This window comes from Phallusia mammillata, chromosome 1 (assembly GCF_965637545.1).
Source record: "Phallusia mammillata chromosome 1, kaPhaMamm4.hap1.1, whole genome shotgun sequence".
In the NCBI taxonomy this organism is placed as follows: Eukaryota; Metazoa; Chordata; class Ascidiacea; order Phlebobranchia; family Ascidiidae; genus Phallusia; species Phallusia mammillata.
The window spans coordinates 2,326,897-2,352,176 of record NC_137252.1 but is presented as its reverse complement, the minus strand read 5'-3'; the positions used below and the strand labels follow the sequence as shown (position 1 = coordinate 2,352,176).

General features: G+C 37.4%; 2 protein-coding genes across 3 annotated transcripts; one reads left to right on the top strand and one right to left on the bottom strand.

Annotated features, from left to right (window-relative positions):
• Nucleotides 1–1,161: 1,161 nt before the first annotated feature.
• On the top strand, nt 1,162–12,181 carry LOC145238707 (solute carrier family 13 member 2-like). Its single transcript, XM_080101954.1, has 13 exons — nt 1,162–1,331; nt 1,955–2,220; nt 4,746–4,884; nt 5,293–5,412; nt 6,258–6,335; nt 7,397–7,548; nt 8,638–8,760; nt 8,999–9,103; nt 9,425–9,627; nt 10,031–10,143; nt 10,611–10,772; nt 11,279–11,416; nt 11,960–12,181. The coding sequence occupies exons 1-13, from the start codon at nt 1,224–1,226 to the stop codon at nt 12,107–12,109; spliced, it is 1,857 nt and encodes a 618-aa protein (XP_079958080.1). The 5' UTR covers nt 1,162–1,223; the 3' UTR covers nt 12,110–12,181.
• Nucleotides 12,182–12,251: 70 nt separating this feature from the next.
• On the bottom strand, nt 12,252–23,797 carry LOC145238716 (sodium- and chloride-dependent GABA transporter 2-like). Of its 2 annotated transcripts, XM_080101962.1 has the most exons (12): nt 23,548–23,796; nt 22,552–22,683; nt 20,809–21,106; nt 19,714–19,846; nt 19,056–19,190; nt 18,602–18,705; nt 18,004–18,097; nt 17,373–17,516; nt 16,752–16,880; nt 15,814–16,020; nt 14,038–14,214; nt 12,252–13,672 (listed from the first exon to the last, which is right to left on the bottom strand). In XM_080101962.1, the coding sequence occupies exons 1-12, from the start codon at nt 23,711–23,713 to the stop codon at nt 13,604–13,606; spliced, it is 1,788 nt and encodes a 595-aa protein (XP_079958088.1). In that variant the 5' UTR covers nt 23,714–23,796; the 3' UTR covers nt 12,252–13,603. The 2 variants fall into 2 exon arrangements, with proteins under 2 accessions (XP_079958088.1, XP_079958096.1); XM_080101970.1 differs by lacking the exon at nt 16,752–16,880 and having other exon boundaries at nt 23,548–23,797.
• Between the last annotated feature and the right edge of the window lie 1,483 nt (nt 23,798–25,280).

The following is a 25,280-nucleotide window of genomic DNA, read 5'->3' as shown; positions in this document are numbered from 1 at the left end:
GCTGAAGTAAAAGAACAGGTTTAATCATAAAAATAACCGCTTAAATAGACGTTAAAAGCGACATGCTTTATTGTTCTAACGTTTCGGCAAATGCTCATGCCATCATCAGTGATAACAGGTGTAGTTCTTAATATGTGAAAAAGTAACACTACTTATGTTGGACCTTTGTACAACACTAAAAATTATACTTTTTACGGATTTTTTTAAAAGTTGTTTAAGTTTTACGATAATTAGAAGAAGAAAGGGTTTTTCGTACCGGCTTAATTAATCTCCCTTCACAGTCATAAAACTTTATGTACTGTTGAGTATACTTTGGTTTGAAGTCATCATACCGCAAACAAACTGGTTCAGCGTATTAATGTTTGTAATGCAAACTCGGCGAGGACAAATATTTGTTCCTTGAATCGTCGCAATCGCCAAACAGCACCGATGCAGTGCTGTGTGCTTGCAACTCTTGCCATCTTCAACATCCGCTCGCTCAATCCTTTGAACGATTCCATCCTTTAGTTAATGAGGTTTGGATAAAGCTTGTGTGCTTGGTGGTGTTTGCGGAGCAAAGGAGCGTTCAGGTTTGTTGCCTTTCAAACTTCGTATGTTTGCCGTTTCCATTACAGAGTTGCAGTCTTTGTGCAATGCAGCATTGTATAAAGTACCGTGTTTGAGCCGCATTTGGGTCAGGTTGCATGTGTTAAAGTTTAATTACGAAGCCCAGTATTTATTGTACCGTACCGGTATTTTATTATTTTATTGCACTGTATCATAAAAGCCATTAACTTTGTTGGAGAAAGTGATTCAGACACATGGATGCAAATATTTATTCAAAAATCTTTAAGTTAATAGTTTTTTGTTTTGTTTTTCTAAGACTGTGTTAAATATTAGTAAAAATTACAAATGCTTATTCCCAATTTTGCTAGCTTATCCATTTGGAATTGAGACTTGGCATTCCAAAAATTTAATGTGTGTGATAATTTCCTTTTTAATGACATCGAGTTTTGGCCCTGAAATAAAATTGTTTGCGTACGTGACTTTACCTTTGCAGCTTGCAACATTTGTGGCGGTCGGTCTGCAAGGGCAGTCATTGCTACTAATACTGAGTATTAAGCATTAATAGTTTTTTTTGCGAAACTCTTTGCAACTTTTGAAATATTTTTGGATTTTTAGATAAATGTTTGCCGCTTTTTGAAGAATATCTTTAATCAGTTTAACACCAGTGCAACTATATTATGGCTGCTCCGTTGTGGCTTCGAAAGATTTGGGCGTTTCGGAATACCCTGATTATTTTCCTGACTCCACTCATCCTTCTGCCTATTCCGCTTGCTATCCCGGGAACAGTAAGTGTTTGTTGATCTAACACTGCAAGAGAATAACTCTAATGATTCGTTTTTCACTTTTCTATTCTTCATTTATAAATGTCCGGGCCTCTCTACTAAGTTCAAAAAAAGTAACAACTTGCAAACAGGGTTTTTTCGAACAGTCGGTATTTGTTGATCAAACATTGTAGTTTGTCTATGTTAGTTGACTGCAAGAAGCTGTTTCAATAAGCAATGGGGTAATACTCTAATAACCAGAGACTAACTTACTTTAGGGTCACGTCTCTACACTTCATTTATAAATGTCCGGACATAAATGTCACTCAGTAAATTCCAATCAAAAAGTAACAACTTTTGAACAGGCCTTTAAAAGTGCGCATCGAGTTTAAGTACTGTTGCTTTTGATTGTTCTGTGCTTCCTTAATTTTTTATCTTTTTTGGAATCAAACAATTAAAAATAGTGGCAGTAAGTTGCTATTTCTAAAGAATGGAATTTCGGGTGAATGTTAAATTAAACAGTTCAAGCTCAGCATTGTTACTTATTTGACCTTACCGAAAAACTAGAATCTCATTTTAATTGCTTTGAAAACGCCGGGTTTTACACCATACTATATTCGTCAAGATCTTATCTTTTGTTCCAACAGGAAGCAGCATGTGGATATACGATTCTTCTCATGGCCATTTTCTGGATCACGGAGGCGATTCCTCTTGCGGTCACAGCTTTCCTCCCTCTTACGATCTTTCCTCTCAGTGGGATCATGACTGGAGATGAAGTGAGCCAATCATATTTCAAGGATACCAGCTTTCTTTTCATTGGAGGAATGCTCATCGCTATCTCCGTGGAGGTCACTGGACTTCACAAGAGGATTGCTCTCAAAGTTCTCCTTCTCATCGGAGTTAAGCCGAGATGGTGAGACGTTTTGTGATTTACCCATAACATTTACAGTATGGAAATTTTATGTTTATTTTTTGACTGATGGTGGTGGAAAATCAGTATGTTTAGAATTTTTTACATAACATTACAAACATGCAAAAATACAGGTTAAGGTTGTAACAACAATATAAAATGTTGTTAGCTAAAAATCCTCGAGAAGTGATTAGGGCAGAGGTTGACATATATATACAGCGGGCCGATTTAAGCAAGGTGTTACTTGTTTAGAGGTATTAGAGTTGTTTTGTCGTGTTTCTGAATGCATTGTTTTGCGGCCCGGTATGTGTCGAATAATCTAAGACGCAAAATTTGTTAGTAGTGATATTAATAAGAACGAACAATCACGTAGAACTTTCATATTCTGTTAAGTGTGGTATATTCTGAACACCCGATTGCCACCCAGACATTATAACTAAAGGTTTTATAAAATTTGTATATTTCTGCCGAATCAAAATATATTAAAAGTAGATCAAGTGGAACGTTGACTTATAATGCAATTAAAACAGCAAATTTGGCTCATTGTGCAGCCTTTTGAGCACAATGGTGTGTTCAGCAATGTTTTGTAGTAAACGATTGTCAGGAAATTTTTAGTTGCATGCTTCAAAGTGTGACTTCTGTTTTACAACGGTATTGTCTGGTGTTAATTTATTGGTCTATCTCACAAGTGCCAAAAAGCCTTCTACGCACTTGACAATAAAACTCCGCCATAAAATAAACAGGTACCATTGTTGGATATTTTACAATGCGCATTATAGCTTTGAATAATGTTTGTTGAGGTCGTATTCATTGGTTCAGTGGTTTTATACCGTGTTATATAAGTTAGATTCCTCTAGCTCATATAAATACGGGAAAATATAAATCCAGTCGAGTTTTTTTGTAATTTTGTTACCAACTCACGACTTTCAAATATGTAACTCAACACCATGTAGTTTTCATTAATTTACCTTTGCAATATTTCGCTAATGTGAATGGCAAAATATTTCGAAAACCGTAAAACAATCGGAAAAACGTTATTAGAACTAAATTAAAAAGTATCTACATCTGCCCGAAACAAAACATTATTATGTTGTAGATTTTTTTTGTTATGTGCTGCATTCATTGCGAATTTTGTTGGATTAGCTTTTTCCTCGCTTGATCTGTTGAGTAAACAAACCAAACCAAATATCCAGGTTTTATTTCGTTGATTGACACACGGCTAATGAAGCGTTGATTGACAGCCGCTTAAAGGGAAAAGTCACAGGGTATGACAAATGAGTCACAATGACTAAACGTTACGACAGTCGAGCGTGAAACGTAAACATTGGTTGAATGCTCAGCTATATTTGGATTGTGCGGCTTTAATTTTCGGATGAAAAGAATAATGTAGAGGCCTCGCCCTGTTTGCAGTTACAATAGAAACGAACTTTATGCACACCAAACTTGAACAAACATATTCAGACAATGAATAACACTTTGCTTACTCTTTTGAGCCTGGTTCAACTTGAAGTTGGGTTGTAACCAACTTAAGGATTTTAAAAGCAAGGCTAAAAAGTCTAAAGGCGTTATAACTAACTCGAGAAGTTAAGTTTTACACGTTTTTTTTTAACTTTTAAATGACATGACGAAACTCTATCACTTAAAAGCATTGTTCAAGTTTTTCAACACTGCTTTCAAATCACTATACAACCTACAACTTCGCTTTAAAGGTTTCTATGTAGTAAACTTTAAGTGCTGAATAGACAACGATTTTTGTAACGATTTACTGACTTTGCTGCTACGAGAAAAAAAAAATGTGTTGAGAAAAAAGCTTGTATTTTGTAAACATTTTGGGTCCAATATGCCTTCGCCTATTTAGACTTGTGATGCAGATTTGTAAAGCACACCAGGCCAAATGTGTTGTGGGCAAGAAACCCTCGGCTTGTCACATATCACGCGTAGTATGACGTCCTGATGAGGCTGGACAAACAAGCTACTTCCTATCAGCTGTTGTGTTTGCCTTGTGATTAAAAGGTCGTAACACGAAAAGATAATTGCTGCCCAATGTGCGTTAAAGGCGAACTTTGGAATTTACAAAGGCACACAGATTTGAGACAGATGATAAAATTTACAACTTTTTGGTCGTTGAAGCTTTCGGTTTCACTTGTCAGGGTGGGGGTATGGTGTTGCACGCAGGCTTAAGCAAGGTCTTGACTTTTGCCTACAAGTGTGTTATATAGGTGTAGCATGTAGCCATATTACACGCGGACAGTAAACCTTTTTTATGTTGACTTTAAGTCCTAACAATAACCTGGAAGGTAAATACATCAGTTTTTGTGTTCGTTAATATGTTTCTGTTTAAACTCATTTCATTTTTATCCATGGTCCAACATATAAATTTACCACATTTGGTCTATTTATTAAAATTGTATTTGTCTTATTTAGTAATAGAACCATCAACAAGATGTCAGCGTGCAACCTCTCTGATTTTTTTTAAATTTTGATATGCTTGAATTTTTATCTTCAATTAAGGCTTCTCATTTCCACAGCTTGATGTTGGGCTTCATGCTCACAACATTTCTACTCTCCATGTGGATCAGCAACACGGCTTCCACTGCTATGATGCTTCCTATAGTGGAGGCTGTTTTCCGAGAATTGAAAGCTGACTCTGAGAGAGGATTTGAAAGAGTAAGTGTGATGGCAATCTCCCGTTATGCCTGCTTACAAATACTGCAGTTACCGTTAAGGCCAAAAAATACATGTCTAAAAATCTAGAGAACGAACGACGTGATGTTTTTAAATTAACTGATGTCTGTAAATCTGGTTGTAATGCAACTGAAAATGTGCAACTTTTACAATTTCCATTTTCATAAGTTTACCATGGTGTGATAAACGGTACAATTGTTTCTTGTGAAGTAAGTTCAGCAAAATCATTGTAGTTTTATGTTGCTTTTCGAATCTTGTTGCATATCTAAATTTAGCTGAATATTTAACCGTTTAAACTCCACCTCATGCAATATTGAAGTCCAACAAATTTTAAGTAACTGCTATGAGATACTTAAGTCATTTCAATATAAGTTACTTGTTTTGACGTAGATCAGAGAAGAGAAACTCTCACGATTCAAAACCGACGGCAACAAGAGCATCATTACGCACGAATCCGACAGTGAAATGCAAGTGACATCGTTTACCGATAATGCAGCGTTCGAGAAAGAGGTGAGACAATATCATTGTAAGTGCAGTAGGTATGCCTATAAGACATATAACCATGTGATGTTGTTAACAAGTTACATGGGGTCTACTTTGTATTTTCGTATCACATGAAAGTTTACCCTTAGCAAAATCAAATGTGAATAGTAGATAATGTAACCACATTTGTTGTCAAATAAAGTTTGATGCACGCAAAATCAGTAATTAAGTTTTCTCACGAAGCCATGTTAATTGTCGCACATTATATTCTTAATATGCATGTATGTGGGAAGACTAGGGCAATTTTGACGAAGATTTTTCCCGGCCAAGAGGCAACTCATAAATCAATAAATATTCCTCCTAGCGCTCACACTTGGCGTGAGAAACTGTTGCATTTTTTCGGTTGATATTAAAACAGATGTCTAAAAACAAGTATCTCGTATGATTGTAACCATTAACACCATTCACTACGTCAAAGCAATTGTTATATTTTTAAATTAGCGTAATTAGGGGCCAGTGTTTGTGGAGCAGGAAAGGTTCGATTTGCATACATGATATGCAGTATAAGTACAACACCAAGTAGTCCCAGCAGCTGTGTTGTGACTTATACAAGACTAGAATTGAATCCTTTACATCTAAGCCCCAATACAATATTTGTAAGTGAGTCATCTAATTACTACGGCAGTACAACTAGAAGTCAACAGAATGACAGTACTTTTCCATGCCCTAACTTGTAGGTTTACTTGTGATTCATGTTTGCGTGACAAGTAATGCTCACATACAGAATTCAAATATTGACATTATCAATTTCGTGGAACTGGCCTTCGTTCTTACGCAAAACCATTTGTCGAAATGTTGTATTTGTTCATTAGGAGGAGGGTGACACAATTACCGAAGCAAGCCCGCCGTCCTACGACTCGACTGACCCCGAAAAGGCCGAGATTGAAAAGGTAATCAAACGATTAAGTTAATAGTTCTCAAATGGAAAATATACCTTCATTAAAAAAAACTAACACATAGTAAGGGAAATATAGGAAGAATAAATGTTTTGGGACAAGGAAATTGCTGTGTTTATTAAATTAAATTGAGGGAGTGAGTTTTTTCGTTAAAATCTGCGGTAAAAGACAAAAACGATTTGCTTCATACTATAATTGCAATTGCAAAAACTTTTTACCATTCCCCGAGCTGACACATAGAAATAATAGAATTGAGGTGAGAAATGTATAAAATACAAAAACAACGCATTTAGGTTTTGCAAAACAAGGAATTTTACTACTACTGAAAAGAATACACGAGTTCAAAATAAATGCAAGGCTTCCCTCTAACCACTTTAACAAAGTACTCAGGAATCTGACAATGTTTAATTATTTCGCGACCCTAGATACTGTGTGTTTAAGATAAACTTACATAAGAAGATAAGGTATGCTTGTAGCGGTGGAGTTTCTGACAAACGTTGCGCCCCTGAAGCACTCGCGCTAAGATAAGGAAAGGGTTAAACAAATATTGGGTGTTTGCTTTTGAGGCACATTGTTCAGCAAGCTGAAAGCTTCAACGTTTGCCATATTCAAATAAACAGTTAAAAATAGAGAATTAATTCCATGAACATTGCTCAGATAAATAAGGTACAAAACAACCACAACTGAGTATACATATTTAAAAATGTTATTGTGTAAGCATTTTGTAACTTTTCGGTGATTTGCATCAACATAATCCAAACACAGTGTATAAAACCCTGGGCCGAAACAAATCAAACGATATACACAATATTGGCACAGAGTTTTTTTTCACCGAAGGTTTTTGGAATCTCTTTGGTTTTTGTTTTAGATTTTAAACTGCAGTTGTTTAACACATTTTTAATCCATTTAACTTTTTTTTACGGGGTTCGAATCCCGATCAAGGCTTTCTATGTTTGTAGGAAAGTCATGCGCGCCGGACCGTTCAGCCAAGTTCTTGCCCTTCTATAGTTATTTTTCACCATTTTTACCTCAACAACCTATTTCACTTTATATAGTGGTTGGATAAAGAAGACAAAAAACGAAGCGACAGGATGGAAAACTTGATCAAGGGCGTCACCTTGTGTATTCCTTACGCGGCAAGCATCGGTGGAACAGCTACGTTGACGGGGACAACCCCTAACTTGATATTATCTGGTCAATATGAAATGTAGGTTGAAATGAGATGTAAGTTTTTAGATTGACGTTACTGAGCTCTTTTTTATTCTGATGCCCTGCTCCCCTGATGCTCTACTACTCTGAAACCAACTCCTAATATGATTAGCTTTCTTATCATAAATACAAATGCTAAACAAAATAGATAAAAAAACATGTTCTAACATAGTAAACAACGTAAATTGCCGTATATACTCGCCGATAGGTCGCGCCACCGTATAGGTCGCACTATTAGTTGTGTGTTAAAAAAGTGTAATTTATGAGTTGACTCGCGCATAAGTCGCACTGAAAATCTAGGGATTTGAAAGGCGCTTTCCCTAGTTTTTTTGCATAAATAACGGGTGCAATTGGTTGTTTTTTAGCATTGAACTGCATTGCATTGAAACCGCAAAACTATGTTTTCTCAACAAAGCGGGAAAATCCAACGCACGCTGAGCCGTCGCATGTGCGTGTGCGCTCATGAAACTGTCTCGCATTGGTATGTGCGTGCACGAGCGCATGCACCCGTATTCGATAGCACATTTCCACTACAATTCGAGTCTATAACGCGCACCCTTTATTTTTTATTGAAAATTAGTATAAAATTTTGCGCGTTATACTCGAATAAATACGTTATATCCGCCCAATAAGCCGACCGGAAAATACGGTACTTGCAATAGCCGAAAACTTTCAATTTTGTTCCGACTTGGTGGCGATTTGCACTTATGTCGAGCGGATAGGTCGCACCTATATTTTTTTTAAATAGGAAAAAAGTTGCGACCTATCCGCGAGTAAGTTATATACGGTAGTCGTTGTTAGATTATAGCCTTGTTTGGAGGTAAGCCGACAGTAATTTTAAGATAATTGTGTTAAATTCTACGTATTTGCCTGGAACTTTGTTTGACGGCAAAACCGCTAAAAAAACTTTCAATAAAATATGTCCAAAAAACTTAAAATCTTTCTGCACCTTAACAAATTCTTGTTGCGTTGTTTAATAGTATGTCATAGTTACGCTGAGCTTTCTAAACAATGTTTCGACTAACCGTTTTTATTTTAATGAATAACATGATTACTATGATCTCACAATGACTTCTGTTATGTTCAGAATATTTCCTGACGCTAATATTCAACTGACTTTTGCCAACTGGATGATTTACTCTCTACCCGGTGCCTGTGTGCTCGTTGTCATCGCTTATTTGTGGCTCAGTTTCTTCTGGCTCGGATTCGAGTAAGTGACTCTTATGGTTTTAGTAAGTGACTCTAAATTTTGTGCAAGTTACTCTGATTATTTGAGTATGTGACTCTGATTGTTCGTGTGAGTGACTCTGTGGGTGACTCCGATTCTTAAAGTGATGATTTGTAGAAAAATGAAAATAAAAAATAGGACAATATTAAAATGGAAAATATACTAAAGTAAAAACTACTTGTTTATATCTTTCTGGTAAATAAGTTCTCGAGTCTTTTAGTTTCAGTGAAGTTACATCGTGTTTTGGCAAAGGGGAAGAATCTCAGGGAGAAAAAGATGCCAAGCGGGTTGTTCGCAAAGAATTCGATGCACTTGGCGACATCAAGTGAGTTGAAATTTTAAAGCCTGGTCTTGAATATTTTTCAACATTCAAATTTTAGCCAAAGAGGTCAATTTTTAATCACATGAGTCAACCCAACAACTACTGAACTAAACATGATGAGGGGCAAGTTAGTTTCCATACATAAAAAATCACCCGAGCATTGAAACTAATCATACAATCATAAAATAAACACAAAATAAATAAAGTTGTATGGTGAACAAAGTTAAAAGTCAATATTTTCTTTTGTACATCCCGAGCAATGTATAATATAAGTACTTTCTTGCAGTTTTGGTTTTTCATTAATATATTTCATTCCTTTTGTAGATGGGGCGAAGTGACAGTGCTCGTACTTTTCATCTGCACCGCCCTCTTATGGTTCTTCCGTGATCCCGGCTTCATCCCGGGTTGGGCGATCATCTTCCCGGAGGACCATCCCACCGACGGCACTGTTGCCATGACGATGGCCCTGTTCCTCTTTGTGTTACCCGGGGAACGACCGTCGTTGCTCAAGCGTGACGACAACACTGGTAATTTAATTTTCAAGCTTAAATTTCTGTAGCAAAAGGTAAACAGCGTTTAAGTGTTTCTGAAAGTTTGTGCTTGACGACTGAGAACTTTTATTATTGGTTCAATAAATAATATTTCAATGGGTGCGGTTTTATTTAATTTATAGTTACTGATATTACATGAATTTTTTTACAAAACCAAAATATTTTTTATAAAATTATCAGAAAAATTTGAAACAGTGATAGCGTTACTCAATGTCTTGGGTTGTGAAACTTGTTTGAACCTAAATGTGTCGTACTTCATTTGAAACATAAATGCAAAAAAAACAATAATTGTGTTGCCGACCTTTTATCACTATTTTTATCACAAACCACGATGGTATTTTTGGATGTCGTTTTATCTGTCGGACTTTGTCATGTTTAGTCATCAAGAAACCGGTTCCACCCGTGCTTAACTGGGCTACTGTGCACAAGATGTTTCCCTGGGATATTCTCTTCTTGTTGACGGGAGGATTCGCTCTGGCTGATGGAGCTGTGGTGAATAAAACATAGAAATAAAGTTCATAAAGTCCACTACGACCAAAAGTTATTTACCAAACTTAAATAACTGCGTTTTTGCCTGCAGAATAGAAACTTTGTACATTTAATTAAAAAAGGCATTAACTAAAACAATTAAACGTGAGTGACTTTTATAAGCTGATTTTTTGAACAATCAGTTTGCAGTGATGATTCCAAATGAATAGTCTCTCTTACTATTCTTTGTCCTGTCACGTTATGTGAAGTTTAAATTATGCAAGTAGGTATCTACCTATTGTGGTGCTACCGTAAGTTTCCATTAAACCAGTATTTTTGGCATTCGGAAAAACTTTTTCTTGGAAGTATCTGTTTACAGCAATGTTTGTCAGTATTGTTTTGTTTTACTTATTTTATTACTTTGAAGATTATCATCCAACCAAAGAGAAAATATTGATTCCTGCTAATGATTTCTGTTTTATGTTTTTTAGCAATCAGGTTTTTCGGAGTGGATGGGAGAACTACTTTCGTTTTTGGACGGAATCGAGACGTGGGCAATTTGCCTGGTTTGCACCATCATCGTTTGTCTGTTCACCGAATGTTCCAGCAACACTGCGACATCCGCTCTGTTTGTTCCGATCCTTGCTGACCTGGTAGGAACAGGACTTACAGTGTTTATTCAGTGTTTTTCTAAAAGATTTGTTTTTATAACAAAGCATTTTTGTGTAATATTTGTGTTGAACACATGCACCAATGTGCACGTGTAACGGTAAAAGCACCATTGTTAGGATAAAATTATCACTTAACAAACATCAGGAGTAACTTGAGGATATAGCAGCGAAAAGTCTAAATATATTTTTATGTTGTGGTAAGGCTGAAACACATTGTAGTTTTCCTTCTTCGGTTTGATCAACTGCTTAAAAACTTTGCAAGCCCCGTCAGATGGTTGTGTAGATAAAAAGTAAACATACCGTGAAGTATAAAGTCTCCACGGGATGGTTATCTAATTATAAATTAAACGACAAATATAAGCTTTTTAATAAGACGGAAATTAATCTATTTCTTACAATACCTACAAACAAAGTAAATTGTCTGCAGTTAACTTATTCTTGGAGTTGCTCAAAGCCTTTCTCATAACATTTAACTTTTTCCTCTACAGGCTGTAAGCATTAAAGTGCACCCCTTATATCTCATGCTCCCTCCAGTAATTGCGTCATCACTTGCATTCATGTTGCCCGTAGCAACCCCTCCCAACGCCATCGCTTTCTCATATGGCCACATCAAGGTTATCGATTTGGTAAGTGATCCTGTTTCCAATTATATTCTTAGATGTTTGTTTGTGAGTCTAATTCCAATAAATCATGCTCCGGATTAAACAAGGTTTTCAACGGAAACAAGGTGATCATGCTTCCAATTCTGTTCCATATAAATTAGATTTCTAACTAGGTTCTAACTAGGAGAGGTGGCATGATAATTTATCGCCATGATGTCCGATACTTTGGAGGTATAGTACCAAATACCCATACCAAGTAAACCGCGGTTTAGCGTGTATAATACCAAATACCCATATAGACAAGTAAACCGCGGTTTAGCGTGTCGTTTCTTCGACTGCAGTCAATAAAGTATCGGGTACTGGTATTGGATTAAAAACTGAGTATCGGGTCAATCCTAGTTCTCACTAAGTCTTACGTTTGAAATTTGCTTAAATTTATGTATTCCAACTCTACTGTGTAGTGGTCATGTATGTTCCACGTAGTTTAAAGCGTTAGGCTTACATTGTTTAAAACATTAATCAAAACGTTTTATCACATGTTAAATACGTTTTCTTGTCTTTATTCAGATCAAAGCTGGTTGGTTTCTGAACGTGGCTGGGATCGCAGTGATTTCGGTGTTCATCAATACCTACGGGATGAGCATGTTTGGATTAAGCGTGTTTCCTGAGTGGGCTCAACCTGACAACACCACAGCAGCACCCGAACTTCTATTATGATTATGCGTCTCGTGTTGGTAAAAAATATAAAATTCTTTGCAAATAAACATCTAACTCAACGAAACACCATACTGCAGTATTTGTAATTAAGTGGAATCATTATATCAAACTTCCATGACAATGCAAACTTGCCATAGTTTACCTTAAAGAATGTATGTATCAGTTTTTTTGCAATATACAAGAAGAAACTTTCAAACGTTGTTAGCAAAGAAATCGATTCCAAACAATAAATTAAAAAATAAAATAAGCGACTTCTTCATCAAGCAAAAATCAAAGCCGTTTTCGTTTTACGCGATTGGGGAAGCTCGATAAATCGAAGAAAAGTCCGGTTTTCGGTGGGTTTTGCGGGAATATTCCAGTTTCAAATCGGTTAGGACCGGTTTCTGCCTCCTACCGAACCTCCAAACCGGTTTCAACCGGAATCGAAAACGTGAAATTTTAACCAGATTTTAGAAAAAACCCTAAGGCTATTAGCCTTTCCGTTTTTTCGATGTTTGGGGGTCAAAATATCGAAAAAATATCCGGTTTTCGTTGGGTTTGTACAGAAATATTGCAGTTTGAAACCGGTTAGAAACGTTTTTGCCTCCTACCGAACCTCCAAACCGGTTCAAACCGGTTTTCACAATCGAAAATTTCGACCCGATTTTCGATCAAACCCTAAGAATATAGCCTTTCCCTTTTTGGGGTGTCAAAAAATTGAAGAAAATCTGTTTTCGGTGGGTTTTCGCCTGAGTATTCCAGTTTCAAACTGGTCTTAGCCGGTTTCAGCCTCCTACCGAACCTCCAAACCGGTTTTAACTGGAATCAAAGTAAAAATATTTTGATCCGATTTTTGAAAAAACTCAAAGGCATTGAAGATAAATCCGGTTTTTGGTGGCTTTTCGCAGGAATATTCCAGTTTCAAACTGGTTTAAGCCTCTTTCGGCCTCCAAACTAACCTGGAGACAAGATAGGCTGTAGCCAGGGTTGACATCGACACAGAGCCGAAAATAAGGACAACCGAAAAACTAAATTTTCATACAACACAAAGCCAACGTTTTCAAATAAATCTTTGCATTTATACGAGTCATGACATATTATATGTCATGTTTTTTGTCCGAATCAATCTGTTGCAGCAACTCATTGGTCGTAGAAAAAGCTGCGTGCATCTCACGATAGCTCAGGTTTAAGTTTACTTTTACTTGCAGCAGCGATTTGACTTGTAATTGTCGAAAATAAGACAAAATAAGCCGAAAGTCAAAAAGAAAGACATTTCTTAGAAATAAAAAAATACATTTTTCTAAGACGTAGCCCTTTAAAATAAGGACGAGGTATAGAAATAGGGACGATATGGCATCCCTGATTATAGGTAATATATGTAACCCTTCGTTCATATACGTCATGGTCTTGTCTTTTGGTGGCGTTTACAATTACCTATTCTCTGTACAATTAAATTGTTGAGAGAAAGTAACGGGTTAAAAAATGCACAAAAGATTTTATATTCTCTTGGAATATTTAAATTGATGTTGAGGTTGCAAGTGGTTCCGCCTCCTTCACAATTTCGTTCGGTGGTTGTCCAAGCAACTGTAACATAAAAATCGTATTAGTTTTGTCTGCACTACTCAATGGCGACCGTGAGTGTTGTATATAGTAGCGTGTTTTTTTAATAGTTTGTATACAAAGTGACTATATGCCGTATTTTTTCTATTTTGTGGTTTTCAAGTCTGACTGTTAATCCTTATAGTCTAGAAACAATTAAGATCATCTTTAAAGCGTCCTAGCAGACCTGCGATCAGGTTTCGTCTATGCCTTGTCATACAGAAATGCTTGGGAGACCGACAAGATTCCGCACAACGCCTTTAATAAGCCTGGCGTGCTATGATTTATAGAAACAAATTTCAGATAAACTGTATATAGTGGATTGGTCAAGTTGCTTAACTTTGTCATACCTTTCGAAAGCTTCCTCCGTTCTTCCATGTGGTATAGGTGCTGTAGATCGCATATGCAGGAATCATTATAACGGAACTGAAGCTCATTAGATGGGCGATAGCTTGTGCCCATGGTGGATATACGTAATCCCGATAACGTAGTGGTTTATGCATTGTCACGTAGTAACCAGCTATAATCTGTAAAACAAATGACAGCCTAAACCAGGGGTGGGCAACATACGGCCCGCGGGCCGGATCCGGCCCGAGACGGGATTTTGAGCGGCCCGCGGACAGTTTCCGGTCTTATATGATAATGTGGCCCGCGGCCACAGTCTGCCGCAATCCCCCATTACTTGCTTACTACATCAAATTACAGTTGTAACGCACAGTAACGCTCTCAAATAGCAAAAACAATTCCCGCCGTTGTTACCATTGCACCATATGTCCATTGTTACGACATAACTACCAACCTTGTGTGTGTCCTACTTTAACGGTTTTCTTTGTTTCCACACGTATAGCCTAGTTCAGGGGTGGGGAACCTGCGGCCTAAAGGCCACATGCGGCCTTTTAGGGCACTAAGTGCGGCCTTCGATGGTAAAATACATTTTTAATATGTTGATATAACCGACTGCACCAGGCGCTGAAAAAAATAGACAGAAACGTATTTTTGACTTTATTGCAGATTATTTTTTGATTAGTTCCAGGGCAGCGGTTTTCAAACAAGACCCATGTGGTCCCATAGTGGTACATAAAGCGATTTCCATAGTTAGGACTACCAAAAACTCCAGGTTCAGCAATTTCTAGGTTAAATAAATCCTGAATGTTGTAGTGAAGATGAAAATGTAGTGAGGAATTTCAATTAGCTGGGACCGTAAGCCCCACTGCGCCTGGCCTGGGAAATAGTCTATGCGGCCTACACGAGTGTCGATAAATCGTTTGGTAGCCTTTATAACATAAAGGTTCCCCACCCCTGGTTTAGGTGGTCAAAAATCCGTTTTAAATCACTGGATAAATACGCGATTAATGTATCGTTTCAGGAATCCGGCCCGCCAAGTACTTCATTTTCCCATATCAGGCCCGCCGACTGGAGAAGTTGCCCGCCCCTGGCCTAAACCTAAATAGCTGGAGTTTGATGAAAGCCACGTTTCAGGTACTCAACGGTACTAACATCACTGCACCATACTAACACCATAACGAGAATAACAACTTCGCTTTCACAAGGGAGCGTAAAGAGCTGAATTTTTATTTAGCGGCTATTAATGGGTTGGGTTGGGAAATAAGTTTTTAAAAATACCTTACCCCGACCCTAATAGCCCTAACCTTGAGCATTTTTAGAGATATAACCAATCGACCCTACAAAACAGTGTTTCGCAACAAGGATTTAATTCAATTTGTCCTCTTGGTTTGTAAAAAGACACTGACGCTCTGAGAATATGACCTGTGTAGTTTTTTAAAAAACTTATTTTAAATCATCTTTGTCTGAGGCCCAATTTATTCGTTCCCGCACGGTGTTTTCGTTGCGTTGTGACGTGCTTGCGTTGAATTCTTTTTTCCTTTGTTTGTCGTGTACTGTACTAGTCGCATTCAGTGTTATTCACCCTGATGAAGACGACCTGTATAGGATGTCGAAACGTCGGAATAAAATCACATTTGCCAGAAGAGCTCTATAAACTTGAAAAAGTTCTGTAACATGCCGTCATACTTGCAAGACGCCACTTGTAGGCCAAGAAATGATACCAAGTGCACGTCAAACAAAGTCGCCCCAACTGCAAGTAAAATTTGGCATCGGGTACTTACAATACATATGATAGGTGCCACAAATTTCCAAGATATGAGCAGCCAATATTTTCCTCTTTGTTTCCCGATCATACTCTTGATTTCCACCCAGTAACGTTCGAAGTCGAACACCCAAGCAATTGCCACACATTCGGTTCCAGCAATAAGGAACATACACCAGCCTGAAGCACCGTAGTTGTTGAAGATCTCGAACGCATAAACTCCACCCTGTGTTAATTGATAAATAACAATTTGTTTCAGCAAATGATCAATACTGTATATTTCAAACTTTAAACTAGAATCTCTCAGCTTGTTGCTTGGTGGATGAAGACTAAAACGAACCCTATGGTTGCTTATAGATTCAAATTTATTAACCGTATATTTCAAACTTTAAAACTATAATCTCCCAGATCGTTTCTTGTTGGATATGAAGAAAACAATGAACCTTATGGTTTCTTATTGATTCATATTTATCAAAAACAAGTCCTTTATACGTATGCATTCAAGATATATGTCTTTGTGCTTGCTTAGAGATACAGACGATGCTGCAACGACGGAATATATATCGTTATATATCTTGAATTCATAAGGATGAATGACTTGATGTTTCATTAAATTTAAATCAATAAGCAAATGATCATGCAGACTCTTTCAAAAAGTGATCGAGCTTAAAAAGAAGCCATGTGTCTGTTGTTAGGTGAAGTGTCTTAAAGTATCAAATGTAATTCGTGTTCGATTCTGGTTTATCAAAATTTTCCATAAAGAACTCTTAGTTGTTAGGTCTCGCTCGTAGCGCAGCTATTTCCGGCTTGTTGATTATTTTAGTGCAATTGTGTCGCTATGTCTTCTTTCACTAAGCGAAATAAACTCAACACCACAAACACTAGGTGTTGCTACCGAGACATTTTAGTCTTGTAAAGTTTGCTGACGATAAAACGTCTGTTAGCTATGCGTCTTACCTGCGTAACCATTGAAAGTCCGGCGCATCCCATTAAGAAGCACACAATAGCATGGTAGAGTTCCTTTCTCTTGCGCAATACTGGGATGTTGTCAAACAAAATTGCCATAATCGCCTCTTGTGCAATAAACTGTATAAATGGTCGATTTAATGCGTTTCAGGGCAATGGTTTATCTACAAGTATCGCTTTAAAACCAAATAAAAATATGTAAAAAAATCGGATTGTGAATACATTTGTTCTAGGATTATAATCCCACAAAACCTTCTGTTACAAATCGGGCCGGGCTTTATGGATTTGGGCTTGAACGTTTTTGCTAAAACAATTGTGTGTGAGGCTGCGCTTTTTGGATTGAGTTCGGGCTCAAACTTGAACAGAACGGGTCTGATTCGGGCCTGACTTTCCACCCTCTCATTTGTGTCAAAATTTTCTCAACTTTTGGGCCTTCGAGCTGGGTTTAAACTTGTTCCTTCGTGGGATGTTCAAAAAAACAAAAAGGTCTCTGAGTGTTATTTTCGGTAAGGATAATTTTCAATTTTGTGTCCAGTGTGGCATTTTGATTTCATACATTTTTACTACTGTGGCCTAATAGTGGGCAGGTGTATGTTTTGACCCTGTCCTTACCATCGAGTCAAAGCCGATGAAAATAATCATGAGAAAGAACACGACGCTCCACAGTTGAGGTAATGGCAAAAGCGACAATGCTTCTGGGTAGGCGATAAACGCAAGCCCTGGACCGGAGCTTGCAACTTTCTCCACTGTAGTGTTCTGTAGCGGAAAATTGGAAAAACAATTTTGGCAATAAGGCGTAGCATTCTGTCCATAAAGAAGCGCAAGGCCTATTTTACCTAAATCTTAACTTGTAACGTAGATACACAATTCACGGTTTCAAAGTTTCTGACGAGAAACAAACGAGCCAATGCATTTGTATAGAACATGACGTTGTGTCATTTTCAAAAGAAATGAATGTAAAAACCAAGCAGCACATAAAACCATGCGCAGATAAAAACGAAAAAAAAATCGAAAGATCAGGCGTTGAATAGGTACAAAGGGGGCAGGAGGCGTCGAGTTTTTGTCAACGTCTTCTGCTTTTATATTCAAATATACTGGCTTGTTTGTTTCTCGTTTAAACTTGTAAGTTTAATCAAATAACAAAACAGTGGTTGGTCTTGTTTATTGTTTGGTTGATGTACTTAAATAGCATTTGAGTGTTAGTGTTTCTGCTAAGTGTACATTTGGTAAGCTGCTAGGATACCTGGTATGTTGCCATAAACCCAAGTGTGGAGAAGATTGCCAGTCCACTCACAAAGCTTGTCATAGCGTTAAATATGGAGAATATAGCTGCGTCCCTGTAATTGTAAACGTTGAAATTTTCGGTGTCATGAAATATAGAGTAAAAAAAAACAGTCGCTGGTAAAAATTAGCAGGAATAAAGTAATATATTGGCTTATGTACCAGAGTTGCAGACGGGCCCACATTAGGCCCGAAAGTTGGTGCAAATGCGACGAGTGATGTTGAATGCAAAATCAGGTCGTTTTAGTTGAACCTAGGCACGAAAAGCGCGGTCTGACTTACGAATCCTCTTTCTGTACCACTAGCGTGAAAGCGTTCGTTCCCTAGATGAAAAGATTGCTAGCTTTTTGGCTAAGACAAATGTACTCTGCTACTAAAGCATCGCCACTGTCTATTTTAAATAATAATGCAAAATGAATTTAAAATGAAAAATCATAACTTACAGAACGCCACGCCTATTGAGGGCATATACCGAATCAAACCGTCTCCTAAGCACACTCATATGACAAAGCGTAATCTAAAAAATGAAAGTTGCACTTTACTTTAAAAGAAGGACTTACCTCCAGAAATTATGGTGGTATTTGTTATAGCTTCCTAGCGTTGTTAGGACTCCCGATCCGACGGAAAAGGAATAGATTACCTGGGTGGCAGCCGCAACCCATACCTGTTACGTGAAATATTAGTTAAGGATAAAAATTGCAGTTTATATTTTGACTTTATTAGAATCCAGTGTAGTTTTGTTGGACTCTGTGTAACTCAAGTGGATATTATCGGGCGTATTATTGTTGTGACATGGAGATTTGCCAAAACCTTAACAAAGCACGGCTCTTTTTACGTCTGTTTGGGCCGCTATAATTGCAAAAAAACGTTTTGAAATTCCTTCAATGTTTGAAAAACGCTTATCATAAAACTATTAAACATAAATACGAGAAATAAAATTTGATATCTTCGGTCAAATCTAAACATTGACCATTTAATATTTTTGCCTGAACAAACGAAAACAGAAAACCTCACCTCCGGAGTAGCAATCTTTGTAATGTTAGGAATGACGTAGTACCTTAGGCCGAGTGTTGCGCCCTCCAGTGTCAAACCGCGAATCAAAATCACGATGATCAGTAAGAAAGGAAATGTGGCTGTTACGTATACAATCTAACAAAAAAAAACACGTTAAATTGAGATGAACATAAATTCATAACTGAAATCAGCCCTAAAGCGTCTATGCAGACTAGCGATCACGGCACACTCATATATTAATCACAGATGCGGTATAACGCCTTCAAAAGACCTGACGTACTATGATCTTTGTTTATAAGATCGAGTCAGTTTTGTGTTTGTTAAACTGATTTTATTGGCTGAAAATCGTGTCATGCCATTAATTCTCTTTAAACCTGGGGTATGCCACAGCAGTAATAGGGTTACATGAGGGTTCACGAATAGGATTGTGTAAATTTCAGTGATTTATGTGTAAGTTAACAAACGCACTTCATAAGTGACCTTACTTCAAAACAGGCCCCGAATGTTACTTAAAGGAGGCCACGATCTATGAAAGGATCAGAACCAAACCAGGCTTACGGTTTCATACACACATTTCAGCATGTGCTGTTTCAATTCAGTTTTATCTTTACATTTATTAAGGCGCCACAGAGTACCAATTATAAGATAAGTGAAGCACCTTAGCCGTCCACTTGATGCCCTTGAACGTGGCCAAATAAGCTAGGATCCAAACCGCTATGAGGCAAATTACGAGATCCGGACGCAAACTGCCAGAAACCTCGATTGCTGGGGACACGTCCAATATTCCACGGCTGGAAATAATCACACATAAGGCTGTGGAAAGGTATCAAGCAATATTCAAACGTCTGTTGCGACCCTTCTGTTATTTAACTTCAATTTGTTGTTTTGTCCTGACACTATGTGGTAAAACTGATTTTAAACCCGGGCTTTTTGTTTTCGTTACTATGTATATTATTCCAAGACAATTACGCTTAAAGATGTGGCAATATTTGTTGCATTCCAAGTTGCTTTACTCAAACAGATTTCTGATGAACGCATCAAAAAGATTGGCAATTCCAGTAATCACATTCGTCTATAATAGTGTGGGTAAATAAAGCAGTTAAGGTATTCGCAGGCAGTAACTTATACGACAATAATTCTATTTGTGTGGGTATTTAAATTAGTTACGTGGGGGCAATCCATAACTAAGTTTGAACGCACAACTAAGCTAACACGATTCAACAAATATATTTTGTAACAAGGACTTCAATGTTTTATGTTGAATTGACACGATTGTAATGTTTCACCAAGGGAGAAAATATTAAGCAACCTTAATTAAGGCAATACGAAACAAGCGTTTCGTCCAGCAGAAGGTTGCATATTTAACAAGTTTGTCATTCAACTGGTGTGATGCGAAACAAAATACTAGTACATTTTTAGAACTTGTGATTTTGCTGACGTTTCGCCCACCAGAACGGCAGGGCTTCTTCGGAGCAATGAATGAAATATTGCGAGGACGCAAGCGAAAATGTACATTACTCTGAAGTAATCATACCGTTCTAGTGGACGAAACGTCAGCACAATTACAAGTTCTTGAAAAACAACTAGATTTTTGTTTAGCATCGCACCAGTTAAATGAAATATTTCAAGCGGTTATGAAAATCAATCGGAAATGTTGTTTTACAAATACATGACATACCACAAATTAAAAGTGTTTGACTTGTTCTTAATTGTCTTAGGTTTCGACTGTTCTGCTTACTTATGCTATACTTACAACCAATACTCCGTTGCTGATGAGGTAACTCCTATTGTGGTTGTTGCGTTGTGGGAACCGTTTATCGCGTGTGGAATCTTATCGGTATCGGATGAATTTCCGAATGTTGTAATATTGATCAACGATTCAATGTTCTGCTTGGCCGTCACACAACGATCTGTGTTCCACGGGTTTCCACAAGTCGACCAGGGCAGGGGAGACATAAAACTGACTTGGAAATACTTGAAGCACCATGCCATAATAACCGCATAGCTAACAATGCTATAGAAGTTGACCATTATTTGGGCGACGGCCAGACCTATAAAGAGAGAAATGTTCTTTAAACCCTTTGTAGCTTTAACTACGTGGGTTTCATATCTGTTTTGTTGCAATAAGATTCAACATCAATAACGCACCAATAATGTCCAACAAGCAAAATAGACTTCATACGAAGCATGGTTTTGTTTGTTTAAGTTTCAACCGAAAATGTATCACGCGGAACCACTCCGTATTCGACGTAAACCTTTATTTTTGACTCAATTTGTTTGTACAACTGTAGTTTGTGTGTGTGTGAAAGCGAAACATTCGGCATAACCTATGTGTGTGTGTGTGTGTGTGTGTGTGTGTGTGTGTGTGTGTGTGTGTGTGTGTGTGTGTGTGTGTGTGTGTGTGTGTGTGTGTGTGTGTGTGTGTGTGTGTGTGTGTGTGTGTGTGTGTGTGTGTGTGTGTGTGTGTGTGTGTGTGTGTGACGACCCAGGACGAGATCGATTGTCAGTCGGTTTTCCAACCCAATCTATACCGTTGGTGTCAACGTAACCTTTTGCAACGGCATCTTGTGCGTTTTGAGAATTTGCAACGTTGTCAATTCGGGTTCGATTTAAATTTGTTGGACCAGCTAACTTTGTTGTTTCGTCTTTTCTAAAAACGTTGTCATTTTGTTCTTAAAGTGTTGTTGCTTTTCGTGTATTTAGAAATTCTAGCAAATTTATAACCAGAAACAAACAAGCCGATAACATAACGTTTTGACAGCAGCCTGTGTCATTCTCAAAATAAATATATCGACTTGTTTGTTTCCTTTTAGGAACCGTGAAATGTGTACCGAATTTATCGATTCGATTATTTTTGCTTCTGAGTTACCATGTTGGTTTTCTTCACTCAAGTTTCTTTTTAAAGTTCTTGTAAAATAATTTTTATTTCCTCTATTTTTTTTGCCACCCAGTGTTAATTCCTAAACTCCGCGTCTCCTAAAACTTCGAAAACGACTTGAACTTGTATCTGGTTTGTGGTTGTTTTTAAGTAACTTTTATTTCTGATTTGTGGCTTCGGCGTTGGTTCGGTGTCGTGGATTTTTTTGTTTGTTTTAGAAAATGACAAATTTTCAACTTAGTGCAACTCTTGCGCCGATTATTTAGTCCATTCAGGTCAAAATGCTCTGCATACAAACATTTTTGTCGATTGGACGACCACAAAGCGCTCATGTTTTAGAATCATATCCTGCTCTTTGTTATTTGATAAATCGTTTTATTATTAAAGACATGGAATGACGTAAAAAGTTAGTGATTCAATTTCAACCATAAACAATTTAGTTTTGAACAAAGTTGCAATCAAAAGCAATTCATTTTTGTTTCAAAAAAAGTTTCAGATTTAAACGAACTAATAAAATCACTTAAAATTATTTTAAATTTATTTTCAAAAACTGTGTTCCCATGCTACATGTCCGCAGCAAACAACAAGCCTTAGAATTTATTTTGATTTATGTTGTACCTTTAAACACAGGAACTATCTCCCAGCTCTGTACAACTCCCTGCCTTACTCTTTGTCCCATTGAAGTCTCCAGCATCACCATAGGAATTGCCAGGACCATGACGAAGAAAAGGTAAGGGAACAGAAAAGCCCCTATATTGATCAAAACGATTCTTACACTTAGGTACACTGTTCACGGTTTTGAATAATCTGAGCAAAAAATCAGAGCCAGTATATTTGTGTAAAACATAACGACTGATGATGACAATAGCACTTGTCGAAACGTCGTTACGTTTTACACAAATATACAGACTTTGATTTTTTTCCCTCAAATTCTTACACTCTTACTTATCAAGCATGCAAATATGTGTCATACGAAGCTAGCTGTTGTAAGCTCGTTGCTATAGCTCCATGGTGAATCATGACCAAAATCAAACTACAAGCATGGTACATTGTTTTCATGAAGAATATCTGACATTAAAATTACAAACATAGATTAAATCAAGCATGCATTTATTTACAGTTGTAACCTTTGCAGGAAAATTGAACATATCAGTATTCAATGCCTGTGGTTCGGTACAATGTTTAAAGTAGCATTTGTTGAAACGTTATATGCGTTTGTTAGTTCTACTTTCTTCGAAAAGCATTTTCGACTTTTTCCGAAAGCATACCGAGATCTTTCGTTAGACCTACCATCTATTAAACTCACAGAGCTCTTCTAGCAATTGTATTTCATACCGACATTTCGACATCCTATACATCCGGCCGAATTATTCGTTATCGCACACAGTGTTTTCGATGCGTTGTGACGTGCTTGCGTTTAATTATTTTTCTGTTGTTTATCGAGCACTGTACTGCGCAGTCTGTGTTATTTACCCTGATTTAGGCGATCCGTATAGGACGTCGAACGTCGGTATAAAAATACAATTGCCAGAAGAGCTCTATAAATTTAATATTATGCCTGGCAGCGATCGCTCTCCCACTATCAATGTATATTGTACAAATTTTCCCACTTACCCCCGCCATTCTTGAAGCAGAGATATGGAAATCTCCACACATTACCGAGTCCTATTGAACCACCGAGAAGAGCAAGTACAAAATCCCATGATTTATTCCAGCTCTCTCTTTTGGTTTTGGAACTTTTAGCCAAAGTATTTTCCTCTAACATATCCGAATTGCCCATTGCGTTCCCAGGGAAACGTTTCTACCGCTCTACAAAATAAAGAATTATTTGTTCTCCCTGAAGTGCAACATTATATGTAAGTAGGTTTTACTGTTTTGTTCGAATACACAAGTTGTGGCATCGAACAGAACAGGTGGCTTGTTTTCTAGCATGTTGCTCCCAACAAACTGGAGTGCACTTAGACGGGTTATTTCTTCTCATCAGCTGCACTGACGAGACCTTGCAGGTCGAAATAGCATACACTGTCTGCAACTTATTATCTATTTGCTTGATGCTTTCACACGAGTACAAGATTTGCCGGGTTTTGACCAACCTTTCCACCAACCGTCTTTAACGTATTGAAAACTTTTATAAACTCAAGTGTCAAAAGTAATTGCTGGTCAAGACGTTTGAAACTATATTATTTGCGTACAGATGTATATGAACGGCGTGCGGCCACAGCGGTCTACATCGTTTCGGAAAAAAGGTAACTGCACCGCTTCAAAGCCCAGTAACAATTTTGTCTTTCTGCTTTGCTGATTTTTCAAAAACTAGTCTGGTCGGTTGGCATTTTTGTTTTGTACTGTCTACTTCTGTCTTTTAACATCGCTATGGCTTTCAAATATGACAGGCGACTCTTTGCTAAATATGAGCAATTGAATGATCAAGAAAATTGAAGTTTAAATGATAAACCTCTTAACAATTTAGTCTAGCACTTGTGCAACATGTTGCAAAAGAAGTTCTGATCGTGATTAAGGAAAATACCCTGCGGGGACGCGTTGAGTTGACTTACCGATTGAGGTTATATTCTGCGGCGTTTTTAAGCTTAAAATTTTCAAACGCGGTTGACAATCTGCATTGTTGATCAAAACAGCGATTATTGAAACGTTTGTGCTAAGATGTAGATTGTATACACATGCTCTCTGGCATTAATGCTTTGGATTAGAACTTTTTCAGATCCTTGCATACTGTTTCTAACGAAAGAATAAAATCGCGCTTTTAGCCAAATTTTGCAAAAATACATACAGTTTATGACTAAAGACTGAACCCCACTACCCGGTCTAAACAGGTCAAAGCGTAGTTTTTAATTAAACGGCCCTTAATTAAAATGTATGTTTTAATTAAAATGTATCCGCCTAAAGCAGTAAAATGAATTAGACGAAACGAACAAACGCCCATCCTGCTACAACATGGTAAACAAGGCGAAAAAATGAAACGCCAGTTGCTCCCAGGATGTGACACAATTGAATTCACAACATAGACAAAGCATTATTCACATCCTGCTAGCGACATTTCTGATGAGTATTGTTGTCATCTCTGATGGTTGAGAGAGTGATGAAAGGTATTCTACAGATGGATGTAGTAATGGTGACAATGAAAGTGATACCACTGCCACTGATGCACAAGGTTGGAAGACATGGTAGTCAACTGACCCGGATTTGCCAAAATATACAATTACTGCCAACAATGGTTGCAAGTAGCAAAATGTATATTACTAACTGAACTGGAGTGTTTCCAAAAATTCCTTCATGATCATCTCTTGAATGAAATAATAACAGCAACAAATATTCATGCGAAACTTCAGCTT

What these genes read in the sequence shown, in the direction of transcription:
- LOC145238707 (XM_080101954.1), top strand. Translation starts at nt 1,224, where the DNA reads ATGGCTGCTCCGTTGTGGCTTCGAAAGATTTGGGCGTTTCGGAATACC. An exon ending in GATGCACTTGGCGACATCAA is followed by an intron (nt 9,104 to 9,424) that starts GTGAGTTGAAAT and finishes TTCCTTTTGTAG; the next exon opens with ATGGGGCGAAGTGACAGTGC. An exon ending in TTCCGATCCTTGCTGACCTG is followed by an intron (nt 10,773 to 11,278) that starts GTAGGAACAGGA and finishes TTTCCTCTACAG; the next exon opens with GCTGTAAGCATTAAAGTGCA.
- LOC145238716 (XM_080101962.1), bottom strand. Translation starts at nt 23,713, where the DNA reads ATGGGCAATTCGGATATGTTAGAGGAAAATACTTTGGCTAAAAGTTCC. An exon ending in GACTTTCAATGGTTACGCAG is followed by an intron (nt 16,021 to 16,751) that starts GTAAGACGCATA and finishes CAATTAACACAG; the next exon opens with GGTGGAGTTTATGCGTTCGA. An exon ending in TGGCACCTATCATATGTATT is followed by an intron (nt 14,215 to 15,813) that starts GTAAGTACCCGA and finishes TTTGTTTTACAG; the next exon opens with ATTATAGCTGGTTACTACGT.